This window comes from Triturus cristatus, chromosome 7 (genome assembly GCF_964204655.1).
Source record: "Triturus cristatus chromosome 7, aTriCri1.1, whole genome shotgun sequence".
NCBI lineage: Eukaryota > Metazoa > Chordata > Amphibia > Caudata > Salamandridae > Triturus > Triturus cristatus.
In genome coordinates this window covers 429373938-429392377 of record NC_140590.1, presented here as the reverse complement: position 1 = coordinate 429392377, position 18440 = coordinate 429373938, and the positions used below count along the sequence as shown (strand labels likewise).

Below are 18440 nucleotides of genomic sequence, written 5' to 3'. Positions count from 1 at the left end.
TCAATTTCGAGAATTGCTCCCTGTGTCACCCTTTCTCTAGTGCGAACCGCAAGTATATGCCCCACTCGGTCGCTACATTCGTACATTTTGGATCTCCACGCTGCATATTACCCTGCTGCTTTGCTTGTTGAGACTTCTAAGATTTGAGATTTAGCTAGTGCTACCTGAATTTGTACCTGGCCCACATCTCCCCCATCCATAATAGTTTCTACTAGTTGTGCCTCCGCCTCAGCTAGCTTGTCATAAAGTTCCTGCATATAGCGTTTGCCCGCTTTCTGAGACTGCCAACCATACTTTGAGGTTTCTCCTCTTATCCCAGCTTTCAGAGCATCCCATACAATATCAACCTGCGTGCTATCTTTATTCTCAGATATAAATCTAGGGATCCATACATTCATATGTGCAATATATTCCTGATCATAAAGGAGTGCCCTAGCAAAAGTCTACCGTGGTATCTCTTTTTTAGAGGCTTGAAGAGGGATCTCTAGGACTAACGGGTTATGGTCAGACATGACCCGTGGAAATTTATAGATTTGGCACTTAGTCGAAAGACCCCGGGACACAAAGAAATAGTCAAGCCTAACATGTGTCTGATGTGGAGCTGAAAAAAAAGTAAAGCCAGGGTCGTGGGGTTCTTGTAAGGCCCAAACATCCATGAGACCATGAATCGTACATAAATTCTGCAAAGATTTAAAGACTTTAGGTTTACGACCTCTGTAAAGGCAGTGGCCAGCCAACAAGCTCCATATTTATACAATTAAAAAGGGCAGGATCATCAAACACTGAATCATAAACTGAGCAGAGCGTAAAGGAATAATTATCAACATTGCATATCGTGATTGCCCATCTGCCCAGATGATCCGCTTTAGACCGTGGGAAACTAAAATTCTTCTTGCGAGCCAATATGGCTACCGCTTTTGTGCGAGTGCCTTGGGTTGTGAAGGAAACTAGCTGATAACCTGCTAATTCTGCCACTTTTTGTCTCCCAGCTTCGATGTGTGTTTCTTGTAAACATATTATATCCGCATTAGGATGTTGGATGTCTTTGTTGACCCTGTGCTTCTTAATCTGAAAATTCAAACCACATATACAATTACTTATTTCTGATAACATAGGCACTGCTTGCAAGAAATATAGTGTACCTTGGTTTCTTCTTCCAGTTGTTTTTTAAGATCTTCCATCTGAGAAGTCATTAGCATCTTTGTTCTATTCAGCTGAATTGTTCTGCTTTCCTTTTCTTCTACTTGCCGAGTAAGCTCATTATTTTCAGCTGAAATTAAATAATTAGGTATTTTAGAAACTGTTGTACATGCATTGCTGTGTGTGTGTGTGTGTGTGTGTGTGTGTGTGTGTGTGTATATATATATACATATATCCATCCAAACACTCTACATAACAAAAACGCGTTTCAACCTCACGTATTACGTCACTCATGACACACTATTTGTGCCTGTGTCCTGTTGTACAGAGAGCCCTGCCACTACTAATTTGTGGTAGCAATATATAAAAAAAATAGAAAATGAAAAAATGTCTTGTACCACAGAGTGAAAACAACCAAATACTGTTGTTCTCTAAAGCGCTCTAGAGGCTCCTTGAACTGATGATGAAGGATACAAATCCAGTACGAGAAATGTTCTTATCCTTCCTAATAAAACTGATTTTCCGCTGTTTGAAGAAGCTTTACATTGTCTCTCACCCTGTCAGACATAATATATCACCTGACATGATAATAGCTTGGAGAGTATCGGTGGCTTGGAGAATGTAAGAAAGTGAGTATGAGTCTTGAGGGGTAAAACGTCTATAGAAGATGGGGCATCAGTTGAATGTCACATTGCAAAAACACAAAGGCACACAGCTGGGAGTGAGACTTACCAGCAGCTCATGTGTGCACAAACAGTCCACACATGCTTCAAGGCACACAGTGTCACGGATGACAATGAGTAAGATGAATGGCGTCTATCGCTTCATTCAGACTAAAACTGTACCTGCTTAAAGATTAATTACGGGGGATGGTATAGACTTTCAAGACCTTGATTTAGGGTTTTTTTGGTTTATTTTACTGAATGTTTTTTAAAGGGCAGCCTGACAGGCACATTGATTGTTAAAAAGTCTGATTCCAAATTAGCTTCTGCACATCAAAAGTTAAATACATAGATTGAGCTCCACAGATGCTCATTACGGGCATTATTTTGTTTTTGCAGTTTTTATGTAGGGCAAGTGTTTGGCCCAAGGGCTTTAGGGTGCTTTACATAAGCACCAGATTACATTAGTTAGAGTGTATTAATGTTTGCTTAGTTCTTTATCCACAGGAAGATCAACTGACTTTCCCAGAATCACAGGATTTTGAGCCAACGCTTGGACACAAACCTGGTTCCCCAGTTTCTAAAGTTGGCAGAGCTTGTAATTAGGCCACAATGTTCTGTGGTTCTTTGATGCCACTTTTCAACATTCTCATTATCTTCTTGGCTATTAACTATAGCTCACCTTTGATCAGGTGTGCTGGCTGCCATGTCAACTCACCCTTATTCATAGTGGATAGTAGGTTGATAGTTGCTAACTCAATTTGCATCAGGTGGCCTGTCCCAATAATGTGTCAGAGATCAGGATGGATGGAGGGGACAAGGGCCATTTGCATGAAGCTTGTAACCCTCCACAACCACCTCTTCTCAACCACAGAAAATATACAGCCTGGGTAGCAGCTAAATGGTGTCACAGGGAGGATACTCAGTCTGGCATATCACAAACAACTTCAGGTTGAGATCACAATTGATTTTACATTTGTGTGACATTTAATTTCAGTGCAGTGACATGGGGACAAGTGCACATATGCATTACTTTAACCCCTGATGAGTGACGTTTGGAAGGGCAGCAAACAATTCAAGTCTGTGGTGCTTCCGTGGACACGGGTTGCTAGAAACCACTAAATAAACACTTCAACCAGGAAGTGTTGGCAGCCATCTTGGGACTTTGCTTCAATTGAGTCCCAGACCAAAGCGTAAATAAAAAGAAAAGGGGGCAGGACAGGAATACCCTGACCCCTTAGCTCTGGTCCTGGGGTTCCAGAGGGACCTTGCCAGGGCAAAAAAGAATTTCTTTGTAGAATTTTCACTGAAAATCGCAGCATATCTGTGACTCTGGCAACATTTCTTTTTAAATAGTACAGGCTCCCACACTTGTTTTGAAAAGGAGGAGGCACACAGAGCCCCCCTCCTGAGGCTCTTTCAGCCCTGGGAACCACCACCTCCCCAGGACTTTGCTGCAATAATTAGCTGGTACCACGGGGACAACCAATATTCCAGGGACCACCACCTCCGCAGGGCCAGCTATTAAAATACACGTGGGAGGGGGCCCAGGGGACCACCACCTCCCGGGGCTGACCTGTGAAAACAGAAGGAGGTCCTGAAGACATTAAAGGTCCTGAGGACTGACATCCCCCAGGGCCAGCACCTGCTATGTCCCGGGGTACCCAGCCCAGTGCACATCTGTTTGATTTTTCTTGGGGGGAGCTGACAGCTCCCCCCCAAGCAAAAGCAGACAAGCAGGCAGTGAAAGAGATGAAATATTGCTCTTGCATGCAAGGAGATGAATTTCCACCAGTTCCCTGCGTGCAAGAGAAATGTTGACTCCCGCAGGAGGCAGGGAGCTGACTAGGTCTGCCGCGCCTTGAGACACCCTCTGCGGTCCCTATCTGGCACACTGGATGCCCTGGGTCGGACCCAGGCACCCAGGGACACCTGGCCGGGTCCTGAGGGATGAGGTCTCCGGAGCAGAAATGCGCCCGGGGAGGGAGGGTCGCGTGGACCCCCCTCCCCAATACGTTTTGGCCTAGCCCCAGGTGTGGGGTCTCCGAGGCTTAAATGGGCCCAGGAAGGGGGGGCACGCAGCCCCCCCTGTGATATTTGTGTAGATATCTTTGTGTTACTGTACATTCCAGTCTCCCGCTTGCCTGTTGTGGGTTTAGCATGTTATCTTTCAACTCAACTGGAGTTGGATGGCAGGCTGGAAACACAAGTGGATGGAATTTCTGTTTCACTGTGAATAAATCTGGATATGTGCTAATTTCGGTGGCCCTGTCATTCGTGGATGCTCCAACTTCACATATGGAGATGAGGATGGGATGCATGATTTGATTTGGGACAACCTTAGCATTTGTAGATGTTCTTCTTAATTTTAAGCTTCTTGGAGAAATGGAAACTTCAACATGTTGGCTGCACCTGATTATTTGCTGGAAGAATCTGCCAGACCATTCCTGTCTCTGCGAGGTGGCATTCTGAGGAGACATTCTGTGAACTTTTGAGATTTTTGTGATATTTTAGTGTGCTACCCACATTGTGCATGTGCCAATGATAAGAGCATTTAACGCTAGTTCTGGCTCTTGCACATGTGCTCACCTGTGATTGTGGTTGTTGGTATTCAAGGAAACACCAGCATTGTCAGGGGTGCCTGCCATTCTTAAGTGTACCTCGACTGGTATATCGCTAGTGATGGCTGTTTGGGACACAGTTACAAGCTCTCGTGGAATCTCTGACAACTTTGGGATAATTCACACCACACACTGCGGGCAACACTGCTGTTGGCTGAGGTGCCAGGCTGATTTACATCTATTTGCCAGTATTGCAATGAGAGGTCACGCTGTGGTTGGTGCATGTTAACAGTGCTGTTATTGGCTGTACGTTACTGGCGTCGTCATTGGCCACTTTACTTTTGCAGTGTTTTCATTGACCGCTTGGAAGTTGGCTGCAACATGGGCAACGTGTTCCTGTCATGATTTCCTGTCTAGCTTCTGAGCCAGCGCACCGTGCACTGCAGCGCACAGTCTGTGCAGTTACGTGGAGCTGCTCTGTCCGATGGATTCCAAATACAGCTGAAGATGCTTTGCTGATACAGAGGTATTTCTGACACCGCAGAGTGGTCATTGACCAACCGCATCGGAGATACTTTGGAAGTTCTGTTTGACGCTGTTTTCATTTCCTCATTCCTGCTCTATTCCAGTCTTACACTGCCTCAGCACCTAAGGATCTCTTGATGAATGTAGTCTGTGAGTGTGGGTGTTGTGTGTAGTGGTCATAATGCAAAACATTTCTTCCCTACCTTTTTTCCTCTGCTGCAGACATATAAAGAGGAAAATACCTCCATAAATTATTTTGTGCAGGGAGGTGTTCCTTCCTGCACCAAAACAATGCTGCCTACAACACAGGCACCCTTGCACCATGCATAAGCGTGGCTGCGCTGGTGCAAGGCTGCCAAAACAGTGGAAGCACAGTGGGAAAGGACAGGAATGCGCTGTATATCATAAGTAAGATACATTTTGTCCCTTTCCTTGTAATGCAGAGAAGCGCAGCAAAGTGAGTTACTGCGCTGCCCTGCGTCAGAAGCTTGTTAATGAGGCCCAGAGTATTTAGGGTATAGTGGAAGGTTACCAGAGTGTGTAGCAGACACTCTTGAAGGAGGCAGAGTGGGTAGAAGGGGAACAGATTGTTCACATTATGAATGTTCTGAATAGGAACATACAATGTTCTTTCGTCTCTGCAATCAGGTCAGCAAAGCCTGGCTATGTTTTAGTCTCCCAGAGCAACGATGAGAGCATGAAATGTACTAAGCACATTTGATACCCGTGAAACGAATGTTAAATGTATAGTAAACGAACTATTTCATCGTCCCCAAGTGATGCCTGTATTCTTATTAACTGGTGGAATGTGGATTAAAAAGTATGCATCTTTACACCATGAAACGAATCTGTAGCCATCTTTAGTCCTCACACAGCTAAATCAAACACAGGTGTTCTCGGAAATGGTCCAATCTGCCCTGTTCACGCACTGTGGCTTGCAACTCATTTATGTGGGACTCTTCGGGGCTGTTCTCATTACTGTCAGGTGTTCATGCTTGTCAGAGTTAACATTGATAAATGAGCAAGTGGTTGTTTTCATAAAATTCTTTCACAGATCTGAATAGCATGCTTTTGTTTATTTGCTCCCAAAGTATGAAGTGGTTAGTCATCACAGCTTCTCATAAAATGTGTGTATCTTTCGAGTAGGATCCTTGTGGAAATCAACTTCAGTAGCTAATAAAAATCCGTTCAGGTATAAAAAGAATGCCTGCTACCCAATAAAAGTGGAAAACGAGATCATCGGCGAACAATCGAAAAATACACCTGATGCGTTTTACACAGGACAGCAACTGTCTGTAGATGATATTGAGAAAACAGTAGAAGGCAATGGGAGGCGTGAGGTCTGACGGGAGCCTTAGCTGGGGGCTCTACTCAAAATGAATCCAAGTGCAGGAGGTGTCAAAGCATGCTTCATGCTTTGGACTTAGCTCTACCAGAGGTATTAAGGCCTATTTCCTTCCAAGTCCCAGAGAGTTTTTACTTTGGGTTAATGGCTCTTACATTTCTCTGTGGTAATGCCACAGAATGAAAAGTAAATAACAATATCTGTTGCAGCATGAAAATATATTTTATCGAGTTCCACAAACCGTGCTCAGAGGCAGCAACTGTGAGTATCGAGCAGCTCTCCTGCTGGCCTCAAGGTTTTGTCGGGGGGCTACACTCACTATCTGCTAGCGAGGTCTGGGACCCCCTTCAGCCGGCACTGAAGCTTAGTGCTTTCAGGCTTTGGGTCTCCGTCAGAGGTCAGTGCAATAATTACAATAATAATATAGAAGCGGCCCCTTGTCCTGGGAACATATTTGAGGAATAGTCAGTAGCCATTATATTCTTTATATGCTATTGGCATAGCAGATGTATATGACGTTTAAGATTGGGAAGGGTGAAAAGATTACTATATATTATGTACTTGAGCTTTAATGTCTTTTCACATATAAAAACATCTACATAACACTGGACATACTGATATATATTATTATTTCACATTGATATAATTTCTTAGTGATCTGATGTGCTTTTTTTAGCCTCAATTATGCTTGCTAAGTTTGATGGCACTGCTGCAGCATAGATGCATCTATGACAGTAGAGCTTCCCAATATGTTTTGTTTTATTTTTAACAAAGACTAAATAAATGCCCTAATTTGCTGTTTTATCAGACCTTTCGAGCTAGACTTTGCTCTTTTATTCTTTCTTTCTTTCCTTCTTCCTTTCCTTTCCTTCTTTCCTTTCTCTTTCTTTGTTTGTTTGTTTGTTTGGTTATTTGTTTCTTTCTTTCTACAATTGGGAAATCTCAACTGCCAAATCACCTTGGACAAGTAATGGGGAATGAGGAGTTTAAATTACCCCGCTGTTTCTCTCAAATGTCACAAATATGCCTAGGTGAATCAGTTTACCAATGCCTAGATATGGCAAGACCTGGAGCAGTGGCCGCTCTACCTGAAAGACTGGCCACGGACGTCTCGGTTTGTGTTGACACTTGAAGTGGGAAAATTATACTCTTAAAATAGCTCCTGCACTTCCACCTTCTGAACCTTTTGCCAGCACCTGACAGAATGCCTCTACAGGCCCACCATCTTCTCTACCTGGCAGATATTCCTCTCCCACCATGGGAATGTTATCTTCAGTTTACATCACTTCCGGCTCATTAGCCAAGAGATTCCCTAGGAACCTATCCCTTTTTCGGAATCTAATGAACTGATAATGTCAACTCTGGCCTCCAAATCCAGGACTGTTCTCAGAATGTTATTGAGTTAAGCTTCTATCTTTTTCTTGGCATTCTTTGTTCAGGTTTGAAACAAACGATATCTGCTGGATGGGCTGAAGGGCACATGAGATGCAGGTTGATGTGTTTATCACACGTCAAGGTTGTATCAGTGAAGAGGAATGGGCTAATGCTTGTTCCAAAGACACAGCTATCATGAAAGTCACTGTGTATATTCAGGATGATAGGCCTTTTTCAAAACATCTTAAAGGAGAATCATATTGTTTTTGTCAAGTTTCAGCACAGCTTATGCCTGAATCTTGAATGTTGTTACGTTCTTGAACGTTTGTCGCACCCAGTGATTTAAGATCCAACATTATTGGTCTGGCACACAAGGGTCATACCTCCTTCATTTCCTGACTGTGCATGCAGCGACGGCCCGTATACGGCGTGTTACCGGGGCGGTGACGTGGGGCAGAGGAGGGGCAGGGTGGGGGGTTTGCAAAATGCGGCATACGGCCGATTGCAGGTAAGTTACGAAAAAAATAAATAAAACGAATTTCGTTGCGCGCGCAGCATCACCAAATGCGATGCAGCACGCGCAACAAAATTAGTTTTCTTTCTTTTTTTCGTAACTTACCTGCAATCGGCCGTATCCCGCATTTTGCAAACCCCCCACCCTGCCCCTCCTCTGCCCCACGTCACCGCCCCGGTAACACGCCCTATACGGGGCCGTCGCTCTGCGCATGGAGAAAAATTACTTTTGCGTTTGCATGGCCTATTGGAGTTTTACAGTATAGATCTAAGTATTTGATTGTCGTGACCGATTATTTTTCTAAGTCGATTTATTAAAATGTTGTCAGTAAAATGAGTACACATACTGCTCTTCTTTTTTTTAACATAATTTTTGCATTGGAGGGTTACCTTCTTGAACTTATTATGGATAGTGGTGTTCCATTTACTAGTCATATGATGGCAGTTTTTTTTTGAAGAAAAGGGAATTTAATACTTACATAGTCCCCAATTGCCAATGCTCAATAGTGCTGTGGAGAGAGCGATCAGGTCACTTAAGGAGGGTGTTCAAAGAGCTCTTACTTGTGGCACTGATGTTGAGCAGTTTGTTAGTGACAAAGTTTGGACATATGATAATGCTCCTCACAGTGCCACTGGGGTGTCACCTTTTGCTTTGTTAGGGGGTAGGAAATCCTGTACTGGTTTAGCTCCCAAATAGTTGGCTGACAAATCTTCAAGAGAGCATGATCTTGATTATGATAAACTTTAGCATAAAGTGGAATTGGCTTAATGCAAAATGAAATGTTACCATTATAGAGGTGATCTTGTGGATGTTTGTTAAATGTGTGTGGGATCTTAGTTTATGGTAAATAAACAAGAAATCATTTAAATCTAAATACGATTTTCACTTCAATGGCTCTTTTACAATTGCCAAACCTGCTTCTTCCTCTGTCAAGTTAGATGATGGTCGTTGGTGGGCAATAGGGACCCTTACTACCTTGGATGAGGTTAAAAAATCTATTATGTTCAAAAGATTATCTGAACCAGGAAAACCATTATTGTTTTCAACTGATGTTTTCCTGCGAGAGCAAAAAACTAGTGATACGGTGACTAGTTTGGATTCTTCTGCTTCTGATGCTATGTCTTCTTTGGACTCAAATGTGTTTACTTCAAGAGAAGTTCAAGATTCATCTAGTGATAGAACTGGGGAAGATGTCACTACTCGAGGTGGTTGTCATACAAGAAAACTAGGATATTTGCAAGAATAATGTATGTAAATTATGTTCATTCCGTTTAGTTTCTTGTTTTGTTATTAGGGGGGAGATGTATTCTATATTCATTACTGGTTTACTTTTGTCTGTCTATTCACTTATCTATTTTTAGAATGTTGTTGGAGGTAAGCTTCTTAAATCTTATGATGCCTGTAGTTTTAACCATAGATTACACAGATGCCCCAAAAGACGACCCCAGGCATACTCCATTGGAATTGCAGTCTGTGACCTGCTCCCACTCTACCATTTATATAGTCATGAAACAACTCCGGTGGTAACTACACTAACCATTTAAGACATACCCACATGAATTCAAGGGGAAACCACAGTAGTTTTTGCATGCACAAGAAATTCCTACTGCTGTGTCCCACGTGGTTCACCTGCATGAGAAATCACAATGAAAGGAGAAAACACTCAATCAATGGGACTTCATAACTTTTTTTTTTGGCCTTGCAGTCCTTAGTTATGCCCCACTTGAGATCCCAATTTGGCTTTATCTCTGCACTGTACTAAATATTGCAGTCACCTGTTTAATTCATACATTTAGCTTCTATCGCAACCAAAGTTATCACAGTCCTGTGTAATTACGGGATTATGTACACCTCCTTGGCCTGTCCTAATTCTGAATCTAAATACCTGCTTTACTGCAAGTGTAATACATAGGCTGGTCCAGCAAATCTCTTGTCATGATTTTACACAGTCCCTGCTCATCACTTTTTTGAAGACCCATTTGTTTACACTAATGCACAAGAAGCTTTCTCCCTGTGTGTTGTGCCATTGAGCGATTTCTCTGCTCCAGACCTCCATGCCTTGGACAGCAGTCCATTGCATGGGAAGTTAACAACTAATGCCTTCTCTTAAACAGGACAGGATGACTTTCACCATGACCTCAGGATGACTTTCACTATGACATGATGGCCATCTGTTAGATGGGTATCAGGCCAAATGTTTTGAATGCAGAGAGGACACTCCACTCTTGGAAATCCAGAACACTACTGATTTATGGCCGTCCTCCTACTTTACTAAACTCTAATTCAACCCGCGAGTTTACGAGAGGCATGATAACCTCACCGTAGCTCAATTTAGCTAAATATAAAAATTAATAGGGAAGCAGCTCCTGTAAAATTAATCAAGATCCTCAGCGTGAAATTGATGAGCTTCAGCAGTAAAATGTACGTAGAATGTTTAAACATGCTCTGCGAAGCATATTCCAAATACTCTGTATTTGCAGCATCTGGTTGCCTTGAAGTCTCTGAAGAGGCTTAGGGAACCTGCAGTAGTGAAGCAAGTTGGCTTTAATCTCTAATTTTTAGGGGAAGGTCTTGACCCCTCGAAGCAGAGGCTAAACCAGGCAAATTTTGACTACATATTAGTAGATTCTAGTTTCTTAAACACAAATGATTACATAGTACATCGTTTTATCTTTTTCATCATTTAAAAATGAACCTATTTTTTTGTTAATATTATTTTGTATGAATACATTGTGGGTGTGCACTTTAATGGTTTTGCAGAAATAAAGATATTGACTGACTGAAATGAACCTATTTTGCCCACAAATGTAGACTTGCTGATTAGTTAATGATTTTTTAAATAGAATTATTTTACTTGTGGGGCTGGAATACTTAAACAATGAATACAAAAATAACACAATTATTAAAATGTTTCAATGTACAATTCTCTAAACTCTAAATTGTCCTTATACTCTACCTCCACTGTTGAGGTTTGAGGAACTGCTCCCTTTAAGCTGGTCAGATCACTATGCAGTCAGTTTTGAATAGATCTGGAAGTCTTCTCTGGGCCGCTGTAGAACTTCGGACAAGAAACTTGTAAAATGTGATTGGAAGGGCATGTCGTAGTTAAGCTTTACAAGGGCCCTATTTATATAAACAGAACATGCTATGATGATCATAATTTAGCTGCCGGAAGAATTTTTGGGTTGGCTTATTCGGCCTTGGATTTGGTCACCCATTCATGATTGTTCAATTTCATAGCGAAATGCCTTCTGCTTCCTGGTTTTCAGACCGAACTGGATATTTGAGGCAAATCTTTTGTAGACAAGAACGAGTCTGGCTAAGAAAATATGAATCTCAGGGAAAAAACAAATGTCAGGGACGGCAATTTAGCTATCAGTGAGGAAAATGTAAATTCTGACTGGATACAATTGTTAATGCTCCAAATTCTTCAAGGGAGCTGTTTAAATGTGATGTCCTATCCAAAGAGCTCAAAGAACTTAGATGTTACTCAGGTACTTTGTGATGACTATTTATTTTCAGACTAAAATGTTGACTATCCATTCTGAACTTGTGACAATCAATGATCAGGAGGAAATATACAACTATATAGGACAAAGTCAGCTGGATACTTCAGATACATTGGTTAGGGAAGGTGCGACAGTTAACAAAGCAATACTTTCGTCCTTTCTGCCCATTTCAGAGAAAGAGACTGAGAAGTATCTTTTACGCTCTAAATCAGATTTCCCTTTTGAAACTTGCATTGTCACAGGATGTTTTCTTAAGCTATGGAAAGAGGGGTGGCAGTTAGGCCTCTATTAAAAAACTAATCTGGACCCAAAGGACTTGAAAAACTATTGTCCTATATCCTTGCTTCCTAATCCTGCAAAAATCCTGGCGAAACATGTTAATGGCCAGCTTATGACAATTATTGCTGACCATGAATTACTGGATTCCTCACAATTTGGTTTCCATAGCGGTCATAGTAGAGAAACTGCCCTGGTTTCGGTGGTGGATAGCATTAGATCACTGGTTGATGCAGGACAGGCTGCGGTACTGATCTTGTTAGACCTGTCCACAGCCTTCAATATGGTTTTCTCTGTGCTTCTTACTTCCAATTTAGCTCAGCTTGGCTTTAAAAATCCTGCTCTGAATCATTTAAGGTCATTTCTGATGAGCTTGCTAATCTTCATTGGTTCCCAGTTAAGAAGAAAATTATCTTTAAAGGTCTCTGTATTGCGCATAAAGCCCTCTACAGTTAAGGACCCCAGGCTATTAGATCTAAATTACATTGGTACTTGCCTACCAGGCTACTCCGTTCTGCCAAACCCAATTTGGTGGTGGTACCGACATTTCGGAGGGCGAGGTGGGGTGGCACATCCTTTTCAGTGGCTACAGCTAAGTTATAGAACACTCTTACTTGCTAATGTGTCTTGAGAATCATGTGGTTTTAAAAAAGGCTCTTAAAAACGGTCTCTTTGCTTCATAGAGACTTAAGCCATCAGTGGTCCAGCAGGGTTGCCCCAGCTAAAGTTTGGTGGAGTGCCAGCTCTTCTTACAACAGGGCTCCTGCTCTGCCAGATTGTAAGGTTTGAATTTAAAAAGCAGTTTTGCAGTCGCTAATTCCACCAAGATTTAAAAAATCACAGGGTTGGGGGCCCTTTTATGAGTTAGAAAAGTCTTTCTGACTCATAAAAGGTTTTTTGAAACTCTTTATATATTGCAAATAGGAGGGGGGATGAAATGTGATGCCCCCCCCCCCCATTACAATTCAGAAACAACTAACATGTTGAGAATCATGGTGTGGCCTCTGGAGCAGTAGGCATTTATCTAGGGGACCACTTCCTGCTCCCCTCAATGTGCATAGGCTGCTTGAAAATTTTTGCAATTTGGTGATGCAAATGCAGAGACATAGGGTCACAGGTTTGCTGCTGCTAGAGATAGACAATGGCAGTCATAGCACTTTCTGGCATGAATTCCTCTTTATTCCTGGCAGGAACCTCCAGATATCATCCCCTGACTAAGGTCCTATACAAAGTATATTTCAACATACATTATAAATCATATTCATTAGATTTTATTGTTAGGGTTCATGCAAAGAATGGTTTCAACATACTCATTGTACATTGGTACACCTGGCCATGCTATGCAAAGTCACTAAGCTTGGGAGGAATAACATCCATCATAAACATATTGTGAAGAACTGACTCCCCTTCTTCAAATGAAATCTTAAGTATACTTTAAGTCACATGGATACAAACCAAGTCACTCCACTTTCCCATCAGAATTTTCTTTTTTTGCAGTAATTGTTTTATTTGTATACTCAAGAAGCACACGAATAGGTGAAATGTCAGAAAATAATAATTTTCAGACTAACAGTTTCAGAAAAGTGAATCAAGAGACAATTTTTGCTTTTCAATATGGATATAGGAATCAAACATATAAGAGACTGGAACACTAGAAGAAGAAAAATGAAGCAAATCACATACCTATTGCAATCCAGCCAATCACAACACATCCCCAGACACGGTGCCATCAAGCCTAATCTCAGTAACACAATGTCGGATCAGAGGGTAGTATGTACTATGGAACTGTCCAAAGGGACAGGAATACCATGCATGAGTCACTCCACACAATAAAGGCAAACAATGCTCACTAGGATTACCATTATGAAGGGGAAGAATTCCCAAATCTGGTGGAGAAAGACATCTGATTTTTCATCTTGTAATAACATGCTCACATGTAGCCACCCTGCCAATATGGCTAACCAAGGGTTTCCTCTAGTTGTGCAGCATTTGCCACTGCAAGAAACATCACCAGTCATAGATGCCTATGTTTGGAAAGAACCAGGTTGTAGGTCAAGTTTTATTTTATAGCTAAATGGCACGATGGGGTCAGAATAATACTGCCCTCATCGGACAATGTGGACCAGAACTTTGGGTTTGGTGGAGAGGGTACTCATCAGACTATCTGCCAAACTCTAAACTGGGTGAGCATTGGTTTACTAATCACAAGAAGTAGAATCCCAAAGGGATAGTTATATTTTGTGGTAACCACCTTCTAGTTTGCCCCACAAAGAAATGTGATGTCTGAGGTGGAGCTAAGAACATTATCCTCCACCACCCCATCAATGCCTCTATTTAGAAGTATGCCGAAGTAGTGTCAGTCATTTCAAACCTATTTCAGAGGAAGGTAGGTGACAATGACTCTGGTGGTAGAGCGGGCCATTGGTTTTATCTTGTAGCCTGAGAAATTTGGGACGGAGGCAATTAAGGACATCAGTTACTGCAATTACACACAGGGGTCTGCATTTGTCATGAGAACGTTGTCTGCATAAAGGACCAGATGTGAATGATATACACTTAATCAGAATAGTTGACCAGCTGGCAGATGCCTGCTGGTCCAAGGCGAATCACAAAGGGGACAAAGGACATCACTGTCTCATACCACAGCTTATTGGTATAGGATGGGAAAATAAAATGTCACAGTTTGACTGCATCATCAGGGAGTGGTACAATCTACTGACCCTTGAAATTAAATCCGGGCCTATACCAAATCTGTCCAGAACTGAAAGATTTTACCACTCTACTCAGTCGGATGATTTTTCTAGAGAGATAGCATATCATCTACCAAATCTTTAGATTCCCTTAGCAAGTGACCAGGGGTCCTCAAGTGATTTCTGGAGGAACGTTTCAGAACAAAGCCCACCTGTGAGTGTTGAATGAGGGAAGAGAAACATTTATGCAACCTGGATTCCAGAATTTTGGCCCGTATTTTAAAATTGACATTTTTTACGAGATAGGGCCAAAGCTATGTCTTGAGTTTAGTTTGACTGGGCAGGAATTTGAATGTAAGGCCTCTCGCATTACATACATATTACTAGTCAGTCCAGCAAGCCAAATCAGACACTGTAAAAGAAGGCCCTTCTGGAGAACTTCACAACGGTGGCCAGCACATGGTCTCTCTACCTCAGAATCAAAGACGTAAATGTAAACATGGAAACCTTAGCTTCTACCACAGTCTCTGATTCAGCTGTAAAATCCATTCTGAAGAAACAGGTCCTCACCGTGCCCAAAGAAAGGCAGAATAGGATACTGTTCACATGCCCACCTATGTAGCCCAATTGTAAAATCATATGAAGGAACAAAAATGCAGTCATATCTAAAGGCAGCCCTAAGTAGGGGGACCAGGTTCCGAATTCCCCGAGCGGGAATTATGGTCCTCCCAATTAATGAATTCTGCTATGACTGGTCAGCAGTATTTGGCACAGGCCATTGCAGGTTCAGTGATTACACAACAGACTCTAAGCTTCATTTGCTCTGCTACTGTCCAGAATATTTAACTGCACAGCACACTTTGATAAAACCAATCTTTTTAAAGCATGGGTTCTCCCCTTTCCAAAGATGCCTTGGACTTCTATATGACAACCAGGGTGCCTGAGGACTTGGCACATTTTTCCAAGTCCGTCAACACAATATTTACTGCTATTAAACTGCAAGGAAAAACAGAGGTTGCTATCTGAGAGCCAAACTGTCAGACTACTATTATAGAAGCTGACAGTTTGAAACTCTTCCCTCTTCTGCTCCATGGCCAACCGGGAATTCTTCTGCATGCTGGGCTTCATCTTTCCCTGTTCTCTCCAAGGGCTTTTAGCAGACTATATTCAGATATGCAGATATTTATTCTTGCTTTGTTGTTTTATTCTTTTATGTAATTGTACCAATAAATATTTACTGAACATATCCTTAAAGAACTATATTTTTATACCCCTTTTGGAAAGAGAATTTGCTACCCAATTCTGACAATACTGAAAGACATGGATTAATGTATATCCCAATATCATCAAATTTTACTGTACTACTAATGATTTGTGTAGTTTCATAGGATAAATATACAATGGCATTACTATATGGCATAACAATTCTATTCTAATATTCTCTGTTGATGAGGTCATAAAACATTGCTTACCTGTGAGCCTGGCTTTTAAAATGTTCTGCTCAGCAATGATCTTTTGACCGTCATCATTTTTGTTGCTCGCTTCTGACAGCAAGTCTTCTAACTTTCGAATTTGAGCTTCACTGTTAACCTGTCGAAATAATTTACAAAAGGCATAAATTCAAAATGATTTTGCACTTGACAGTAAACATTAGGTGACCTTCTTTATGAAACGAGTGTGGAAACGCAGTATAGCACGACCCACAACATATTTTAAATAAAGTATGTGGTGTGTGACAAACAAAGCGAGTATTTTTCTTCCAGGTCACAAAACATTTCTACTAGGCACAGGCAAATTTGAAATCATTCTGGCATTATCTGCGTAATTTAGCATTTAGCTTGTTATGAAAAATGTCAGAAATTACGCTACAGCACCACATTGCCTAATCATGCGCCGCTTGAGAAAAATGTTCCCACAAGTGCATGGGAATAATGCAAATGGGGAGAATGCAAGCAGCTGTTGCTCACTCCATTTCTATTTTTTGCGCTATTTTTTACAGTGAAATGAATACTTGCATTAAAAATTGACGCAAGGCTACATTTTGTGCTAAAATATAGCACCAAATAAAAGATTCATATTTTGTGCAGTTATGTATAATTTTGCTTAAATTTCTTGGCATTTACTTTATTACTTGAAAGCAAATCTAGTACATTTCACACCCTCCTAATTCTTACATAACTAATACCTGTCCTACAAGGTGTATCTATAATTAAAGTAGTTGAATGTGAAAATAGTATTCCATAATATGTTGCTGTTCCTAATAAGTCCTTCTGTTTATCAATAAACCTCTACTAGCAAAAAGTAAAGGGCTTGTTTAAAAATATCAATTTCCGGTTAAGCAGGACCAAGGCAGATTTCTGGCTGCCTGTGATGGAGCCCAGCCAGATACACCAAGCGGACCGTCCCATCCGAATTGTATGCGTGGGGAATAAGTAATTTCTTGAGAGCTCAAAGTCTTGCAGCGGGGCAGGGTCCAAGGCAGAACCCGGGGGATTGCTCGAAGTTATTTACATTAGCGAAACATGATTGTTGGAGCAATTGGCTTTGGTGCCAAAAGCTCGAAACTGAACAAAACTTGGATTTTATAGCCCCTGAGGTCACTTAGTTGTGGGGCTAGATTAGCCACCTTTCCCTGGATAAACAATTGACCTTCAGTTTTTTGTGTCAAGTTCTATGGCTGGCTATCCAGCATTCGGAGCGAGTGCAAGATGCCAAACTCGTTCACACTAACTTTATTCGAGGGAAGGAAAGTATAACAGTAGTCTTAGAACACTGGCACCTCATTGTTAAAGGCTGTGCGTCACTAGAGGACGCACTACGCATTCGAGCTTGAAAGCAAACTACAGTTCCCATGAATCTGCTGAACTCCCAGGCTGTTTGGAAATAGGGGTGGCCACTGAGACATTATCGGAAATAAGTCTGCTTGAGATTCATAGCTTACTTGTCAGGCAATCAACATACTTTTTTGCTGCAGCTAAGACTTTGCTATAAGAACTTTTGCAGACCTTTGAGATTGTTTGTTTTAATCTGAAAGTGCCCTTGGAAACTGTAGCTGAACAGAGACAGCTATTCTAAGGATCCAATTATTGTTTGGAAAGTGGGCCCGATCCACAGAACTAACTTAAGACAAAATCCTAAACTTACTACCATTTACTCATTTTGGTATTCATAGAAGGCACTTACACATTGATGAATAAGTGCCTTCTGTGAATACCAAAATTATTAAATGCTCTTACTCATTTCGGTATTCACAGAAGGCACTTACTCGTCAATGAGTAAGTGCCTTCTGTGAATACCAAAATGAGTAAGTGCCTTCTGTGAATGCCAAAATGGTAGTAAGTTTAGGATTTTGTCTTAAGTTAGTTCTGTAAATCGGGCCCACAGACTTTAACAGCTTGGTGTACTGATTCTTGGATAAGTATAAAACTATATTTTTATTGCATGTTACAAAATCTTGTATAACAGAAGGGGCTTCTCTTCGGAAGGCTGATATATTCTTCAGAGTGTTCATATTGTATTTACATTAATGGTGGTCTCAGTGAGCAACATCATTCTGATGAACTACAGTGTGATGAAAAGGCACCCTTGATTTTACTTCAGCACCTGTGTGTACTACTCACAAAAACAAAATGTAGTTACCTTGTGTGAGAATAGAGGGAGATTATGTCATAGGGAATATAATGTTACTCACCTCTATGGACTACGATTACCATCATGCTAGTGAGCACAAGCCACGCCCACTCAGGGCGGTTTAATTCAATAAATAATTATTGAATGCAGAGGTGAGCTGTCCGTGTTTTTATGAAAGAGCCCATGAGGAAGAGGCGTGTTGGCCTCGGAACGC

At 41.5% G+C, this 18440-nt stretch overlaps 1 protein-coding gene across 3 annotated transcripts in view; it reads right to left on the bottom strand.

The window, feature by feature from the left end:
• LOC146809872 (myosin heavy chain, skeletal muscle-like) overlaps positions 1-18440 on the bottom strand; it is an 880636-nt gene that overhangs the window by 297072 nt on the left and 565124 nt on the right. For all 3 annotated transcript variants that reach the window (XM_085616724.1, XM_085616725.1, XM_085616726.1), the window contains 2 exons: positions 16069-16186; positions 1143-1270 (listed from right to left, as the gene is read on the bottom strand). In XM_085616724.1, the coding sequence (XP_085472850.1) occupies positions 1143-1270; positions 16069-16186 (246 nt within the window). The remainder of the gene's footprint in view (positions 1-1142; positions 1271-16068; positions 16187-18440) is intronic.